This window comes from Pinus tabuliformis, chromosome 7 (assembly GCF_031772625.1).
Source record: "Pinus tabuliformis cultivar Carrire ecotype Pingquan chromosome 7, CPIR1, whole genome shotgun sequence".
NCBI lineage: Eukaryota > Viridiplantae > Streptophyta > Pinopsida > Pinales > Pinaceae > Pinus > Pinus tabuliformis.
In genome coordinates, this window is record NC_142293.1 from 742,280,713 (window position 1) to 742,298,503 (window position 17,791).

The window sequence follows — 17,791 nt, forward strand, 5'->3', positions numbered from 1 at the left end:
CATTTTTTTAATCGGCCTATCTTTTCGAGATCTTTCCATTGGAACACTTAGTTTCAACATCTACAACTTCAGTTTCTTTTAAAATGGAAAATCCATGCCTAGTTATTCTTGACAGCACCAACTACTTCCAATAGTTATCCTACATTGTGGATTTACTTAGGAGTAAAGGTCTTTATAGAATAGCCTCAAGCCAAAAGTCTAAACCTAAAGATGAAGATAAGCAAGCCAAATGGGAAGATAAGCAAGAACAAGCACGTGGGTTGATAGGGATGTCTATTTTTCCAGACCTTAAATTCCGTATCGCAAAAATTGATACCCTCGATGAAGCAATGAAACAGCTCAATAAAGTTTTTGGAATTAAAAATGAAATTAGAGCCCATCAACTCGAAAATGAGTTGCTTACGTTAGACCCCAAGAATTTTTCTTTCATTGAAGATTTGTTGTCCAAGTTAAAAACCCTTAGACTTCTCTTGGAAGGTGTTAAGGTTAAGAAAGAAGATGGTAGCCTTATCTATTCCATTCTTACTAAGTTAGGACCAACCTACTCTGTGTTTGTTTCCACCTTCCATTCTACTAGAGAAGCTTTTATTTCTCAAGGATAAGACTACAAGTCCCCCTTTTTGGTGCCTTTTGTGATTCTTTAATAAGAGAACAAGAAAAACTCTTACATCTTGGTCTTCTTAATACTGGAAACTCTTCTAAAAAAGCCTTAGCAGCCCAACAGCGACCAAGTTCAAAGAACCCTAAGAAGCAACAACCTAAAAAGAATGGTCCTAAACCAAACAAGGGTCCTAAGAAATTTCGGTCTCACAACGAAAAATCAACTCAACAAAATGATAAGGCAACTAAAAACAAAGGGAAGAAGACTGATAGACATTGCAACTTTTGTAATCGTGATGGCCACTTAGAATCCAAATGTTTTAAGAAGATGGAAGTCATGGAAACAACAATGAAGAAGCATAACATCCATTTGGAGTACTCTTCAACTTCAACTTCATTTTCAAGAATAGCACTTTTTGCATGTGGTTGTCAAGCATCTCGGTCTGGTTATGCACTAAATGTATTTTCTTCTTCTCATTCTCATGAGTGGTTCATTGATTCTGGAGCTTCTTATTACATGGCCCAAAACAACGCCATGTTTTCTTCTTTAAATGATTGTAACACCAAAAATATATATGTTAGTGATGATAGATCTCTTAGCGTTGTAGGGGCTGGAACTATTCATCTAAACAATAGTCAATTTAATGATGTATTATGTGTTCCTACCTTATCCTGCAACCTTCTATCTATATATCAGATAACTCATTCAGGTGAAGGTAAAACCGTTGAATTTCCACCTCATGATGTTGTAATTAAGGACCTAAGAGATCCTAGACAGATTTTAGCTACTGGCATTGTTGATGATTCTACAAGATTGTATAAGTTTAACAACTTTGGGTCATCAACTCTTCCCTCGGTATTTGTTGCACATAATGATGAGGTGAGCAAACTTTGGCATGAGCGATTTGGTCACTTAAACTATCGCTCCCTTCAAAATCTATGTAAAGAAAATATGGTGACAGGTCTTCCTATGGTATCTTGCAGAGATGGTGTTTGTTCCGGATGTGTACTCAGAAAAAATCATCGAGATAGTTTTGAAAAATGTGCCTCTTAGCACGCCTCAACCCCTCTACAGCTTGTGCATAGTGATTTATGTGGTCCACTTCTAGTTGTTTCATTCTCTAGCTACAATTATTTCTTAACTTTCATCGATTATTTCTCCATACGCACTTGGGTATACTTCTTAAAACTCAAGAGTGAAGTCTTTAACATGTTCTTGGCCTTTAAGGCCTTTGTTGAGAAATAATATGGACATCAAATTCTTAAGCTAGGATCTGATAATGGCGGAGAATATGTTAACAACAAATTCATCAACTTTTGCATTTAACATGGAATTCAATTGCAACATACTGTTCCAAATACTCCACAGCAAAATGGTGTAGCTCAAAGGAAGAATCGCACCTTAAAGGAAATGGCTAATTATATGCTTCAATCTAAAGGACTTAGTCTTAATTTTTTGGCAGAAGCAATTAACTGTGCAAATTAGATAGTAAATCGCACTCCTACTAAGGTTTTAAAGAATATCACTCCAGAAGAAGCATGAGCTCAATTAAACCAGATGTAAGTCACTTTCGTGTTTTTGGAAGTGAAGCATGGGCGCATATTCCAGATGAGAAACATAAAGCCTTAGAACCTAAGAGTGCAAAATGTATTTTTGTTGGATATTTTGAAGATGTCAAAGGATATAGACTTCTTCAACCTAAATCCAAAAATGTTATCAATAGATAAGATGTAAAGTTTGTTGAAAATATATCCGCCTACGAACCTAGTTCGGGGGATGTGCCACCTCTCTCTACCCCTTCTACTTCTGAAAATATTTCTTCTTCAGATGATGACAGCGAGGATGACAATCCTCCCCCACATTCTCAAGATCCTCCTTCAGCTCCTCAACTTCTGAAACCGGTCTACGCTACTCAGGATGCAGCAGGTGATCCTACAGTTCAGCGTCGTACACGTTCTCAGTTTGATAGAGCCTCTTCTTTACTAGCTCAAGCTTCAGCGAATTATGATCCTGACACCTTTGCAGAAGCTTCCGGCCATCCAAATTGGAACGCAGCTATGAATGAAGAATATCGTTCATTATTGGCAAATGATACATGGGACCTTGTTCCTCTTCCAAAGGGATGAAAACTTGTTAGATGCAAATGGGTTTATAGAACCAAGTTTGGACCATATGGAAAAGTTGATAAACATAAAGCTCGTCTTGTTGCTAAGGGTTTTTCACAAGTTGAAGGCATTGAAGGGGTTTCGTAAATAACTTATTATGAGAAATAAGTAGGTGAAATAAATCAGTTACTACAGTAGAATTTTGAGTTAGAAATTTTCACATGGTATCAGAGCAGAGATCCGGCAACAGGAGAGAAGAATCGGCTATGGGTCAGGAGCATGATGCAGAGGCATCAACTCAGAGGGACTCACGCAGATTTCCAGAAAAAGAAGAAAGCACGAAGAACATGGATCATGATTATTCTATGTTAGCTTCCAGACTAGAAGAAGAAGTCGCTTGCCTAGCAAGTTTTGCCTCCTCTGAGGTTTGGTATATAGATAGTGGAGCTTCCTGGCATATGACAGGAATTCAAGAATGTTTTTCAAATTATCAGGAAGAAAGGATGAATTTTCAGATCACAATGGGAAATAAGGCAAAGTGTACCCCCGTAGAAAGAGGTACTGTAGTCTTTCAAACCGAAGCAGGAGAGTGGCTTCAAGCAACCAATGTGCTATATGTGCCAGGATTGGGGATGAACTTACTCTTCGTATCTCAACTTCAAAACAAGGGCTATGACGTTTTCTTCATTAAGGAGAAAGTATATGTCAAACACCCAAGTTGGAAAAAGAAGGCTAAGATTGGAATCAGAAGTAACAGGTTGTATAGATTATAGCTAGAATCTCTAATGGCATTGATAGGCAGCAATGGAGATAAAGATTTGAATTAACTATGGCACAGGAGGATGGGACACTTACACCATGGGGCTCTGAGAATTCTCGGGAAAACAGTATCAGGAGTGCCAAAATTAAGTATTGGACGAGATGATGTATGCAAAGGGTGCGTCCTAGGCAAGTATGCCAAAGCAGTGTTTTCCAGAAGTAACAATAGGGCTCAGAGTGTTCTAGGATTGATACACTCACACATTTGTGGACCTATGTCCACAAAAGCTCTTAGTGGTCCCGAATACTTCGTCACCTTCATCGATGACCATTCCAGGAAGACTTGGATCTACTTTCTGAAAACCAAGGATAAGGTTTTTGGTCGATTCAAAGAGTTCAAGGCTCTAGTAGAGAATCTGATAGGAAAGAAGATAAAAGTGTTGCGCTCAGACAATGGTGGAGAGTATGTTGACAAGGACTTCACCGATTTTTGTGCTAGGGAAGGCATCAGAAGAGAGTGGATAGCTCCCTACAATCTAAAGCAGAATGGAGTAGCAGAAAGGAAAAACAAGACTATTGTGGAAGTAGCTAGGGCGATGTTGTATGATTAGGATATGCCCAAATTCCTGTGGGCAGAAGCATGCAGCACGACAGTTTATGTCCAGAACAAGACTCCTCACAGGGCATTGGGCAAGATCACTTCGGAAAGTGTCTTCACCAAGAAGACACCTGAAGTCAATCATTTCAAGATATTTGGGAGTTTGGCGTATTGTCGTATACCCAAAGAAAAGAGAAAGAAATTAGATCAAACTGCTGAAAAAGGATATCTTGTGGGATATAGCGAGAATGCTAAGGCATATAGAGTTTATCTTCCCGGGAGTAGGAAGGTAGTAGTTCGGCAGGATGTAAAGTTCATGGAGGACAGAGCTTTCAGGAAATCCCGAGAAATGCCTTCTGAGGAGCAGTCAAAAGACGATCCGTTAGTCCAACCACTTCGACCAATAGAAACTAGTACCAGCATTCTCCTAAAGGCAAAGCCTCAAAAAAGGAGGAATCTAAGGAAGAGGAAGAACCAATAGATGTACCCACTACCAATGGAAGAACAAGCCGGGAACTCCAACAAATTCTACAGGATGCAAAGGACTTCATTAGTTCACCCAAGAATGATAAAAGGGAGTGAAGACAGCCAGACAAATACTAGGCCTTAGTAGGTCAGGTTGGGGAACCCTCTAGTTTTAAGGAGGTCGTTCAGCATCAAGTATAGGTAGATGCTATGGTGGAGGAATACAGTTCTATAATGGTCAATGATGTCTGGGAAGTGGTACCTAGGCCTCAGGACAGGTCAATGGTAGGTTCGAGATGGATCTACAAAGTCAAATATGTTACAAACGGTAGTGTGGAGAAATACAAAGCCAGGTTTGTGGCTGAGGGGTATGCTCAAACGGAAGGGATAGACTACAAGAAACCTTCACCCCGGTACCCAAGTATACTTCTATTAGAACCGTGATATCCCTTGCAGCACAGATGGGATGGGAGATTCACCAGATGGATGTCAAGACGACGTTCTTGAACGGGGTGAGACCCCGGTACCCAAGTATACTTCTATTAGAACCGTGATATCCCTTGCAGCACAGATGGGATGGGAGATTCACCAGATGGATGTCAAGACGGCGTTCTTGAACGGGGTGAGACCCCGGTACCCAAGTATACTTCTATTAGAACCGTGATATCCCTTGCAGCACAGATGGGATGGGAGATTCACCAGATGGATGTCAAGACGGCGTTCTTGAACGGGGTGAGAGAAGAAGAAGTATACATTGAATAGCCAGAGGGTTTTGAGACACGTGAGAAGAAATCTCATGTATGTTGATTAAAGAAAGCCTTGTATGGGCTTAAACAAGAACCTAGAGCATGGTACAGTCGAATTGATGGCTACTTGCAGAAAGATGGGGTTCGTCAAGAGTGACGCATATCCTAATCTCTACTATCTTGTCGTAGAGAATGAGCCTCTAATCCTGGTGTTATATGTGGATGATCTTTTCCTAACAGGATCATCCAGGCTCATCAAAGACTGCAAGACGAACCTAGCCACAGAATTCGACATGAAGGATTTGGGACAAATGCATTATTTCCTGGAGTTGGAAGTTTGGCAACAGAAGGGTGAGATCTTCCTTGGTTAAGGGAGATATGCTACAGAAATCTTGAAGAGATTCAAGATGCAGGACTGTAGACCTATGGCGACTCCAATGATCACCAACTGGAAGAAAATTAATTCATCAGAAGATACAGACATTGATCCCACCTTGTACAGGCAGCTTATAGGGTCCCTGATGTATCTAGTCAATACCAGGCTAGACATTTGTTACGCTGTCAACACCCTCAGTCAGTTCATGGTGGAACCCAAGAGGGTGCACTGGGCAGCAGCCAAACATGTTCTCAGGTATATACAAGGAACAGTCGAGCATGGACTATTGTACACCCAAGGCAATGACATCAGGTTGAGTGGGTTCACTGACGCAGATTGGGCTGGAAGTTCAGTAGATCAGAAAAGTACAACTGGGTACTGTTTCAACATTGGATCAGGAATGACCTCCTAGTGTAGTAGAAAACAGAAATCCGTGGCTCTGAGCTCAGCTGAAGCAGAATATACGACAGCTAGCGCAGTTTCGTGCAAAGCCATATGACTTAGGAAATTACTTGTGAACCTATTCAGGAGAAGGATGGAAACGACAAGGATTTTGTGTGATAATCAGAGTTGCATCAAGCTCTCTGAGAATCTAGTATTTCATGATCGGTCGAAGCACATTGATATTAGGTGTCACTTTGTCAGAGACTGTGTCCAACGAGAGGCAGTACAGTTGAGGTACACTCCTACAGGAGAACAGGTGGCAGACATCCTCACCAAGGCTCTAGAAAGAACAAAGTTTGTTTATTTCAGGGAGAAGATGGGGATGGTGAAGAATCCATTTCAGTAGCAGAAATGGGTAAGTATCGGGAGTTGCAGTTAGCAGTGGCAGTGCTATGGGCAGCATGATGCAGCATATTGAGAGGGAGCTGCAGTACAGATGTAGCAATGGCAGTGGCAGTGTCATGGGCAGCAATACAGTGGATGTGGGGCAGCAGGTCAAGCATCAGCACAGAGGACCGATGCGGAGGATCAGTGTGATGCTTCTACAGTGAAGCATTGCTAGAGCACATTCCTCACTAAGAGGGACTGTTGATTTTGGGTAGCATCGAATGTGCTCTAGCTCCAAAATTTTGTGGAGGGGCTAGAATAGATGAGATCTCCAAAACCCAAAAATCATTTGGAGAAATTCCACTCAGATGAGGAGTTATTAAAATAATTAATATTTTTAATGGGTTCCTAAGTCTAAACTTAGGAAAATAAAAATATTAATGGGTATTAATAAAGATAAGGGTGAGAAGCTTCTAAGAGACATGGATCAAGTCTGTTTTAATCTTAGCCGTTGATTCATGACTTAATCTCGGCCGTTGATTCATCTTAGGAAAAGTATAAGAGAAGACTTGAGGATCATTTGGAGACACACCAGCGGATACTCAGTATCCCAAGGAAAATCGATTCTCAAAGAGAAGGAGATCGATTTCAGAGGGAGAGTTGCAGGTTGGAGGAAGAGGAGGGCACCAACAGCGGTCAGTGACTAAGGAGGAGGTGACACAGAGGTATTGAGAGACAACGCAAAGGGAAGATGCAGTCCTCATGTAGGCTGACGCAAAACCACGCAAAGTGACCCAGAAGTGACACAGAGCTAGGAGAAGGGTCTCCAGGGTGTCAGAAAGTTTCCAGGAAAGGGATGAACCTTATCTCAGGTGTTTTCTCTCAGTTTCTCTATAAAACCATTCCTTGTAAAAGCGATTGTGGCTAAAGATTAATAAAACCCTCATCTGTTGCACCAGTTTTCCCACATTGGGTTTTTCCGGGGACAATTGTCCAAAAACAATTGTGTTGATGTGATTGGTTCTTGTTCTTGTTATTTTCTCTATGAAATTATGTGATAACTGCAGTAGAATTTATTTTAATATTTGTTGAAGGGATTTCGTAAATAACTTATTGTGAGAAATAAGTAGGTGAAATAAATCAATTACTGCAGTAGAATTTTGAGTTAGAAATTTTCACATGTAAGTTGTTACACGTAGTTCTACAAGCTGACGTACAAGTGACTTCTCCTTGTTTGGGTATGACCTCCATTTGTTGTGTTGCGACAATGCGAGGACCACCATTGGTCATGCCCCTCAGAACTACCTTGTTGCCCTTTAGGTTCCCAGAATTCCATTTCCATCGTTTGGTAGTTCATCACAATTCTTCCTAGCAAGTACAACCACTGAACTCCCAGCAACAAATTAGTATCTACTAATTCAATTACATAAAAATCATCAATAAGCATATACTTACCAAGAGTGACACTCAATTGTGGAACTACCTATGTCCATGTCATATGATGCCCATCAACTACCCTCACTTCGAAGCCCTCAAATTCTTGGACCGGGATGCCTCTCCTTACCACTACGGTTGTATTGATAAAGTTGTATGTTGTACGTTGCACTTGTATAGCACCTTTGATTTTGAATGTGTGATATTTAGAATCCTGAGAGAGTGGCGATAGTACCTCCTTCAATTCTCGAAAGTGGCTTCCTCACTACTTTTGGACGTGGTACTTCTGCATAGATGCTAAGCTCCTTACTCAATGGTTGTGTTGTATCACTCTCACTGTCGCTATCGAGCAGTACTTCAATGTAGCGAATTTTACCATTTCCCAAACATCACCTGACCTGGTTCCCATGGCTCTTTGTAAGTGAAATAGAACTTCTTTCTTCTAAGCTCATTTCGAGTTTCTTCATCTAACTGATCCTTCTTGGTTTCGTTGTCCAAAGATATCTCCTTGCCCTTGTTCTTTGGAATGACTGGTGGCATGGGTGGCACTTTCACTTTTGGTGCCGTGCCTCCCATATCTAGAGTCTTCTTGATGGCGTTTTGTAGGGTTGTGGGGTTGAAAGCCTTAACTCAGCCCTGTAAGGGTTCGACTAATCCCTCTGTGAAGAGCATGAACAGTCTTTCCTAGGAGATGTTTGTGACCATGACTGCAGTCCATTCAAATTCTACAATATACTCCTCATGCGATCCAGACTGCTTGAGTTGTGCCAGCTCTCTAAAGTGTATATCTGAGTTCTTCCAATCAAATATATCTATCAAACTCTATGTAAAGTCTACATAAGAAGTGATGTTTGCATGTCCCAACATAACCAATCCATGAAATCACCAATCATGTGCCTCTCCTTCTAGGTGTAGCGTGGCAAATTGAATAGCATTTGTTTCCTGCATGAGATTAAGACAGAAATAGGTGTCCAACTTTTGCACCCAAGCCTTTGTTGAGCATTTTGATGACCCATCAAAAGAGGGGATGGGCAGCTTTCCTACCTTGCACATCAAATCCGAATTTCATTGTTCCCTGGGTCTATTTTGATATCTGATATTGCTATATTCCTGGAAAGTTAGGGTTGCTCAAGTGTTCTCTTCAAGTGTTGCATACTCCTGAAAGCATTCATCAAAGAGTCTATTCTACCCTGCTACTTCTTGGGTTGTTGTTTACAGTTGATTTAAAAATTGGAGTAAGAGTCTGAGACTCCTTCCGTCGGTTTTCCTATTGTGCGTTTGAGGAGCTGCATTGGAGAAAGTAGGGTTATGGCTGAGGCTTCCTTTAGTACCAGCACTATTATCTGCGTTCAACCCTCTATTACCAAGATTATTTATGGCCTGGACAATAACTCGGGCCATCTGTTACTGTCCTTCCAGTAGCACATTGGTCACTTGCTGCTGCTGTTAGAGTATTGTATTCAGTAGGGCACTAAGGTCCTGCTCCCCTTGCCCTGTTCTATCCCCCATAGATGGTTGATGGGTTTTTCTCCTTCTTCTTACAGTGACATTGCTTGTGCCTCCTAGAAGCATTCAAGGGTCATGCACTCACAAGCTGGTAGGAGGCTTGTGCTCTGATACCATTGTAATGTTCTAGGGTAATTTTTTGCCTAGGGTTTTGTTAAGATTCCTTTCTATTTAGAAAAAACACAAGTTCTTCTAATATAAATGTATCCTTCAGAAAACTGATACTATTCCTTTATCAACACAGTCAACCATGTAATTCAGTCATTCAACAATTTACAGTAGTAATATAGTCCAATTTCGCAGTTCAGTATAAACCAACCAATTTAGAACAATTCCCAATGATGCTATTCTAATTCAAACTTCAGTATAAGCTAATCAATTCCAGAATAGTCCAACAATGCTAATCTAATTCAGAACTTTATTACTAATTAACTCAACTTGACTGAGTTATACTCTGCTTGTTTGGTCGGTTCTATCTATAGTACGAACCCTCACCCCACTACAGGGACTATCCGAGATGCAACATAGACTCAAGAGTAGATTCTGAGTTCTTTCCGAGAGATAACAAGATGACTAAGTGATGACCAAACTCTGAACTGGTCTTGGTTTGCTTGAACCCTTTCAAAATTTGCCACAAGGTTCTTTGCATCAGCCTCGGGAGCTTCAAAATCACAACAGTTCCGTGCCAACAAAGCTTATGGTCATGCGCCACTGTAATGCTTCAGGGGCATTCTGGCCTGCTACAAAAATAAGTCAAACCATCGAATAGGCTCAAGGAGATCTCAATTCCTGTTCAACACGATGTCGTATGTGCTCAGAACAGCTCAGACTGCTTAAGGAAGAGAAAGCGTTGTTCTGTCCAAGTAACTTCGAATAATTGTTCTGCCACAAACCTAACCAATCCACCCAAACAGTCCTCAGAACGATTTCTATTATGCTCAAAATTTTCAGATTGCTTCAGAAGAAGGGGATTGATCCATCACAGGAAAATACTCACACAAGGTCTCAAGAAATTCAGTCTATCACAAATAATTCTTAGGTGCCTCAAGAAGACGTCCCTGCGACTGTTCTTCTGTCAAAATCAGGGCCTGAGGCCTGAGGCCCTGTGACCAAAAATGTTCTTTGCTACTTGAGCAGGAATGTCCCCCACTGTCAGAAATTCGGTGATATCAGGACATCTGCCCAGGTTTGTCCTCACTGGTTTGAAACAGTATTCTATGATCCCAAGATGGATAATCTGCCTTCTGAACTACCTTAAAGTATATGGTGTTGCCAGAACAGGAGAAATTATTCAATCTTCAAACGAAACCAGAATTACTCCAATAACTTGTGCCAGAACAAAAGAAGAGTGACTAGGTAGGGTGGGATCACCTCCATCGAAACTAGTCCAAACGAGAAAATGGGGTCTTAAACCCTCAAAGCCTCAGGCTCAACAAAATAGAGATGAAATAATCCAATCCAAGTAATGCCTCAAGTGATTCTAATCCTCTTGTATTTTTAAATTTCCTTGACTGGGGTTTTCTCTTTAATTAATTGAGTAAGGCTCACAACAAACCCTAACTTTGGGATTTTTTGCCCCAATTGCCCCAAAACTTGCCCAAACATTGGGTATTTTGGGGTTTTCCCCTTTATCGAGGAATATAGCCTACGGGGATCGATAGGCTACTTCATCCCTTGGGCCAATTAATCCCTCAGGGGCATTACACTCTAAATCTCAAAAGCTTCCTATAGAGGTGAAGAAGGGAGAAAAGTATGTTGCCTAATAGGCTAACCAAAAAGAAGAATACAGAAAATATTTAAATCAACGATGTTTTGGGGGTGGAATGAAGGGCTCTTTACCATCTAGTTCAATCAAGAGGCCAGGATGGCTTACCCACACTTAAAAGGCACAATACCAAGTGGGAGAACCAAAATCTTCTTTTTAGGTGAGTCATCACCCTAGAAAGTTTCCTACTTATGTTGCAATAATATCTTCCATCATTGTTTCAAAGACTTCCAGCAAGTGAGGCATGATGCCATAAGTGAGGCATATAAGTTAGTCATAAAGAATAATGTCTGGGAGATTGTGTTGAAACCATTTGGGAAATTCATGATAGATTCCAGACAATTGTACAAGACCAAGCATGTGGCTAATGGGAGCAAAAAGAATGGGGGTATAGAAAATTACAAGGCCAGATTCATAGCCAAAGATTCTCCCAAAAAAAGGAGTCGACTATGATGAAACTTTTTCTCCAATTGCAAAGTATCCTACTATCGGAATCATTACATCCTAAGTCACCTAACACGGGGACACAAGACACGAAGGACGCAAGGGTTCGAGTGTCGGACACGGACACGTTGACTCCCCAGAACAGGACACGTTAGAACATGTATATATATATATATATATATATATATATATATATATATATATATATATATATGTATTAAAAAATAGATATTTCTTACACAAATTCTCATTCATGATACAAATTCATTGATTCAAACATAGATCTTCATCTAGATGTAAGTTTTACAAAATTACAAAGTAACATTATGCATACAAAAACAACTGTGACACAATGATCCAATAGGAGAAAGACAAGATACTGTAGTTTTCTCATTAAGTCATCAAATCAAAATGTGTTACATAGGTAGCAATGTCAATAGCAAATACAAAACAACTACAAGTCTTAAAAGTTAAGGCGGTAGGTAGCTCATGAGTCATCAATCCTCATCATCAAAATTAGCATCACTGTACTCATCATCATGGTCACCACTGCTCCTCTACTGCATCCTCCTCCTTTGTATCTAATGTCATCTCTACATCTGTTGGTGTGGAGGATGACCCCTCTACAGTAACACCATCATCAAAAGTGACAGGCTCTAGCAGTGGCTCATTAAAATCCAAGTTGGCTAATGCCAACTCAACACTGTTGTCCAAACCCATATCATCAAGAAAGACATCCCACATCTTTGCCTTTCCCTTCAACCACTCATCCCTCTGCTTGTAAATAAGACGAAGGTTGGTGTGGACATACACCATTGTCTCTGCCCCAGATTGCTCAAGCCTGCTCTTATTAACACTATACAAATTCCCATATGTGCTCCAATTCCTCTCGCAACAAGAGGATGAAGTCCCCTGAGATAGGAGCCTCATGGCTAACTGTTGTAGAGGAGGGCTTGTTGCCCCGTGAGTTGCCCACCAAGAATAGGGCTTCTTAGCCCCCCTGTCTCTAATAACATCATATCCTGCAAATCGACCAATGCTAGTGGAAAACTCTACAAAGGCATCCTCCACCTCATCAAGGGATGCTCTATCCTGAAAAATCCACCTCAATGCATCTTTCCTCCCCTGTGAAATTTCACCATCCATGTGAGGAGGGAATATGCGGGAAGGTCCACCATTCAGCCACTCATGGTTGTAGTATTTTGGGTTCAATGAGTGAGCCAAACAATGTAAAGGTGTGCAATTCGTGTCCCATCTGCTGACAAGAATATTTTGTATGGTGGTGAAGAAATTCTTTCATGATGTCTCATACTCGGGGCCCTCACTCTGTAAAATAATGCTCCTCACAGACTCAATCATGGAATCCCATCCCTCATAAACCTCTCCTAGGATGGGTTGGTTTATATCTGCAAATTGAAGCAAAGAAATGACAGGGTCCATGATCTGCATAAGTAGATCTACCCTCTCCCACCAAGCATCATCTAACACTGTGTCCTTCACTCTTTCGGACACTGCTTGATCTGTCTTTCTCCAAAAAGACCAAAACTCTGAAATAACCATGGCCCCAAGAGCAGTCTTGACCTCCCTCAACCTCTTCAACATGATGAATGAAGAGGCAAACCGTGTATCCGCAATCTTCAACAATGATAGATTGGTGTACTCCTTGTAGATAGTGAGGGCATTTGTATGATTTTGTACAAAGTTGCGGATATGCCATGCATCCTCAATAATGTTTCCAATCCAAAGCACATCAAAAGCAATAGATTTAAGTGCTAAATTCAAAGAATGGACAATGCAAGGTGTCCAAAATATTTGTGGATATTGAGCTTCCACAATCATGCCAACAACCTTGCAAACAGGTGCATTATCTGTAATGATTTGCACACGAGAATCAACACCTACATCTTCAATAACTTTAATAAACAATTCACCCATATATTGTGCATCCTTGTATTGTCCAAGTGCATCCACTGATTTCAAGAAAATTAGACCATTCAAGGACGACACCATGAAGCTGATGAGTGAGTGTCGTGCTGGATCTGTCCATCCATCAGAAACAATGCTAACCCTAAATGTTGGGCATGTTCTCACACACCTAGAGCAAAACCCACAGCAAGAGAAAATGAGAAATGTGATGTTAGAATGGCCCAAATCCGTCTTTTATGGCCGCACGGCAGTCCAAAAATCGGGACACATGTCCCAGAATTTGGACATGGTCGGACACGATCCGAAGGGAATCTGGTTTCTTAGATTACATCTATTGCATCAAGTTTTGGTTGGCCTTTATACCAAATTGATGTAAAGACTGCTTTTTTGAGTGGTTTGCTTGAGGAGGAAGTGTACAGTAATCAGCGGACAGGGTTTGAGGTGCACAGGGAAAATACCCATGTGTGCAGGTTGAAGAAGGCCCTTTATGGATTGAAGCAAGCAGCTCATGCATTGTATTCAAGAATTAATGGCTACGTACTGACTTTGGGCTTCACTAATCCTATTGCAGATCCTAAACTTTATTATTTCCATGATATGTCTGATCTGCTTGTTCTTCGTTCTCTATAGTAGATGACATGATTCTTACAGGTAGTTATGAGAAGCCCATTGCATGGAGCAAGGAGAAGTTGGCCAGCAAATCTGATATGAAGGACACCAGCCTTGGGCATTACTTCCTGGGTCTCAAGGATTGGCAAGGTGCAAGTGAGGACTTCCTTTCAAGGTAAGTTCACAGTGGAGATTCTAAAGAAATTTCAAATGCTAAATTGCAAACCCTTGGCCTCTCCTATGGGGCCAATCTAAAATTATTTGTTGATTTATATTCAGATTTGGTAGATCCTTCTGCATATAGGCAGTTGATTGGTTCCCTGATGTATCTTCTGAATACCAAACTTAATATATCAATATGTTTTAAAGTGAATACATTGAGCTAATTTATTTTTGAACCTTAGTGGATTCACTGGGAAGCTACCAAGCATGTACTCTAAAACTCAAAGGGAACATCTCAGTATGGCATGAGGAATGTGGGAGAGGATAAATTGTTGCATGATTTTGTTGATTCTAAATCAATGGGTGATGAAAATGCTAGGAAGACCACTTCAGGTTTTGTTTCAGCTTGGGCACAAATATGGTTTCCTGGCTTTACCAAGAAGCAAGGGGCAGTTGCACTTACTTCAACAGAGGCAAAGTACATGGCAATTTCAGCTGCTTATTATAAGGCCATACGGCTTTGCAAGTTGATTGCAGAGTTGACTGATGAGATGTTGAAGCCTACTGTTGTTTGTCATGACAGTCAGAGTTGCGACAAGCTCTCTAAGAATTCAATGTTTCATAATCACTCCGAGCACGTCAACATTCAGTATCATTACCTCGTAGACAGTGTTTAAACAGAAGTGGTGCTTTGAGTATCTTCCTTCATATTTGCAGGTGGCAGATATTTTGTTGGAGAACACCTTGCAAAGAGAGAGTGTTTATTTTATCAATTGGGAGTGTTATTTTACCTATTGTTCCAAGTGTTCTCCTTCTTTAGCTATTGCACATTAGAGAGAGTCTAATGGGGCACAGCATTAGCTTATCGACATTCAAGTATTTAAACTGCATGGATGCATGCATATTCCATAGTTAGGAAGGCACAGATCCCAGCACAGGGAGGTGCAATGTATGTAGAGTTTAACTATCTTTAGGGGGCACAGATCCCTAGGTGAGTGGGGAACATGAGTTCATGCCCTAGCCTACTCCAGTGGGCATACTATTCAGGGCAACCTTATCCATGCAGCAGCACGTTCTATTCAAGGTAGACTTAGCAATGCATGAGAACACACTAGGCGTAGGGTTTGACTCTGTCTATTGGAGAACCTCACTCATGTATCCAGAATTGTTGTATTTCCCTTGTCACTTATTCATTAAAAGAAACTTAGGTGATCCACAGGTGTGGTTAGACAATTAGCGTTTTGAGATTATTGTATTTTGTCTCTTTCTTCGGTTAATAAAGATTTATGTGATTGATGGCTGCAGCGGCCAGCTTGTTGCCCTAATATTCAGATTGATGCGTTTGTAGATCTAGCATTATTTTATCTGCTGTTATCATAGGTGATTAACCAGTTTCTGATTCCTAGCCTGGGGCTTTGATCTAAGAATTCAGATCTGCATACGGCATCCTGAAAAAGTAACAAATTAACTACTATAGTATTCTTGAGATATTCCACTGAAAAAGAAGTAAATTGAGATGAACGTTGCAAGTCAGTTGGAGTAACTGATTGTAGAAGCTATAACATTTACTTGCTAGTAAGTCTGAACCAAAGGACGAAAGGCCGATCAAAGATACAACGGGAGGGTTTCTTAATGTCTAAATCCAATATCAAGTTCCTAAATATCAATAATACTAAGACTCGTGGTAAGTGGCAGTGACAATTCAACTTGCTGCCATGTTCCTTAACGTTGCCAGATGTAAGGTCATTTTCCACTATTCGGAGAATAAAGGCAATCGAGACAAAGTTTTGTTTTAAATTTTTTCCAGCTTGCTTCTAGGTTTGAAGGAGAGGAAGATTTTGGCGTAACTTCCATGCCAGTTTCCCTTAATTCAAGGTACTCTGTTTCTTTCTTCCAATGCGATGCATGCATAACGAAGATTACTCCAAATGATGCTAGTTTGTAAGCATTATATTGCAATAAGAATGTGAGGTAGCAAAAAAAGAATTCTGTCGCAGTTACTGCGAGAGTAACGTGACCCCAACAGTCCCAAAACATCTGACTATACAAGTCGTACCAATAAAATCGTGCTTGATAAAACTGTAGATGATAAAATATAAGGTGAAATAAATAACTTTAATTTCCTTGCAACGGCAACGAATTCAGTCGGTGCACGGATAGGGTTCATCATCAATAATTACAAAGCCATTAGAGCTACGCAATATATATATATATATATAGTACCAAACCAAAAAAATTATGTAGCAAATTATGTTTACCTTGAGGAAGGGATGCTGCTCTGGTGATGAAAATGTGGTAGAAATATGTGTTGAATGGTGCTTGTAGAGAAAGCGACAAAGGAAACCGATGGCCTTAACGAATGTTTGAACAGAATGCGGTGGCGCAGCATCAAGCGCTGCGTGGAGGTGCTGAAAAGCCTGCGGAGGCTCCATGTGACCTTCCTCCACCAGAGAGCAGAGTTCCCGGACCCCTTGGTCTGTAACAGCAGCAAGGGACGATTGCAGGCAACGGGACAGAGCATCCTCCCCCTCCCGAGACTTCAAACCAAGGTGAGGGGGCGCGCTCTTCAGCTTCTCGAACACCGCCATCACTGCAAATCTTTGCATTGCCGGTTGAGGTGCATCGAGTCTTTCCATGAGCGAGGCATAAGAAGACGATGAAGAAGAATCCCCCATTTTGTTTGGTTAATGATTGTACCTCTGCTACCTCCTGCTCAAACCATGAATACCATCCTCCTCTAACTTGGAGAGTTCCTAAACTTTCCGTCGCGATGGACTGTACACTTGAAGCCGCTCCCAAAGCTGTTGGGCAAACAATACGACAGGTAATCGTACCAGCCACCACTGCTTATATTCACTAGAAACATAAGTGGGTGTTTCAGCAGTTTCTTTGGTGTCTGAACATAAATGGTGCTTCGGCTTGTTTGTGTTATTTTGGCGTCAATAGATTGGTTGCCCTGTTGAGCATGCTCGTTTGGCTTTCCCCTCGTGCTTTGGAGGTGCAGCTGTTTGATCACAAAAGTAATTTCTTTCTTTCCTTCTGATGAAAATTTTCCCTCTATTTAGAGTGTCTCTCCATTTACTGTGGTATACCGTATGTGTATGTACGAACGAAGGGTATGTAGTCTGTGTTGATTTTCTATCATTTAAGGAATTTCTAAAATTTTGTTATTAATTTTATTTTTCAAAATAATTAAAATTTTAAAAATATTGTTTTCCTATAGGTTGATGGTAATGATGTGATCATTTCTATTTAGTTTTAATAGAAATTGTCATAAGAGAATAATACTTTAAAAAAAAAAAACAATAACAAGATCATTTTTTTTAAATATCGCTTAGCTATTATATTTAATATCTTTGTTATGACATTTAATATATTTGTTTGTAAAATGGGGTGAACAACGACAACAATATCATTTTCTTTTTAATGTAGCTTAGTTATTATATTTAATTTTTTTTGCCATGACATTTAATATATTTGTTTACAAATTTACAAAATGGGGCTTGATTATCTACTTACAAGGA

General features: G+C 40.5%; 1 protein-coding gene across 1 annotated transcript in view; it reads right to left on the bottom strand.

The window, feature by feature from the left end:
• Nucleotides 1-17,323, bottom strand: part of RST1 (ARM repeat superfamily protein) — a 486,537-nt gene extending 469,214 nt beyond the window's left edge. Inside the window, exon 1 of the mRNA XM_089458753.1 lies at nt 16,526-17,323. Coding sequence (XP_089314879.1) covers nt 16,526-16,942 — 417 coding nt within the window. The 5' untranslated portion in view covers nt 16,943-17,323. The remainder of the gene's footprint in view (nt 1-16,525) is intronic.
• Nucleotides 17,324-17,791: the final 468 nt, after the last annotated feature.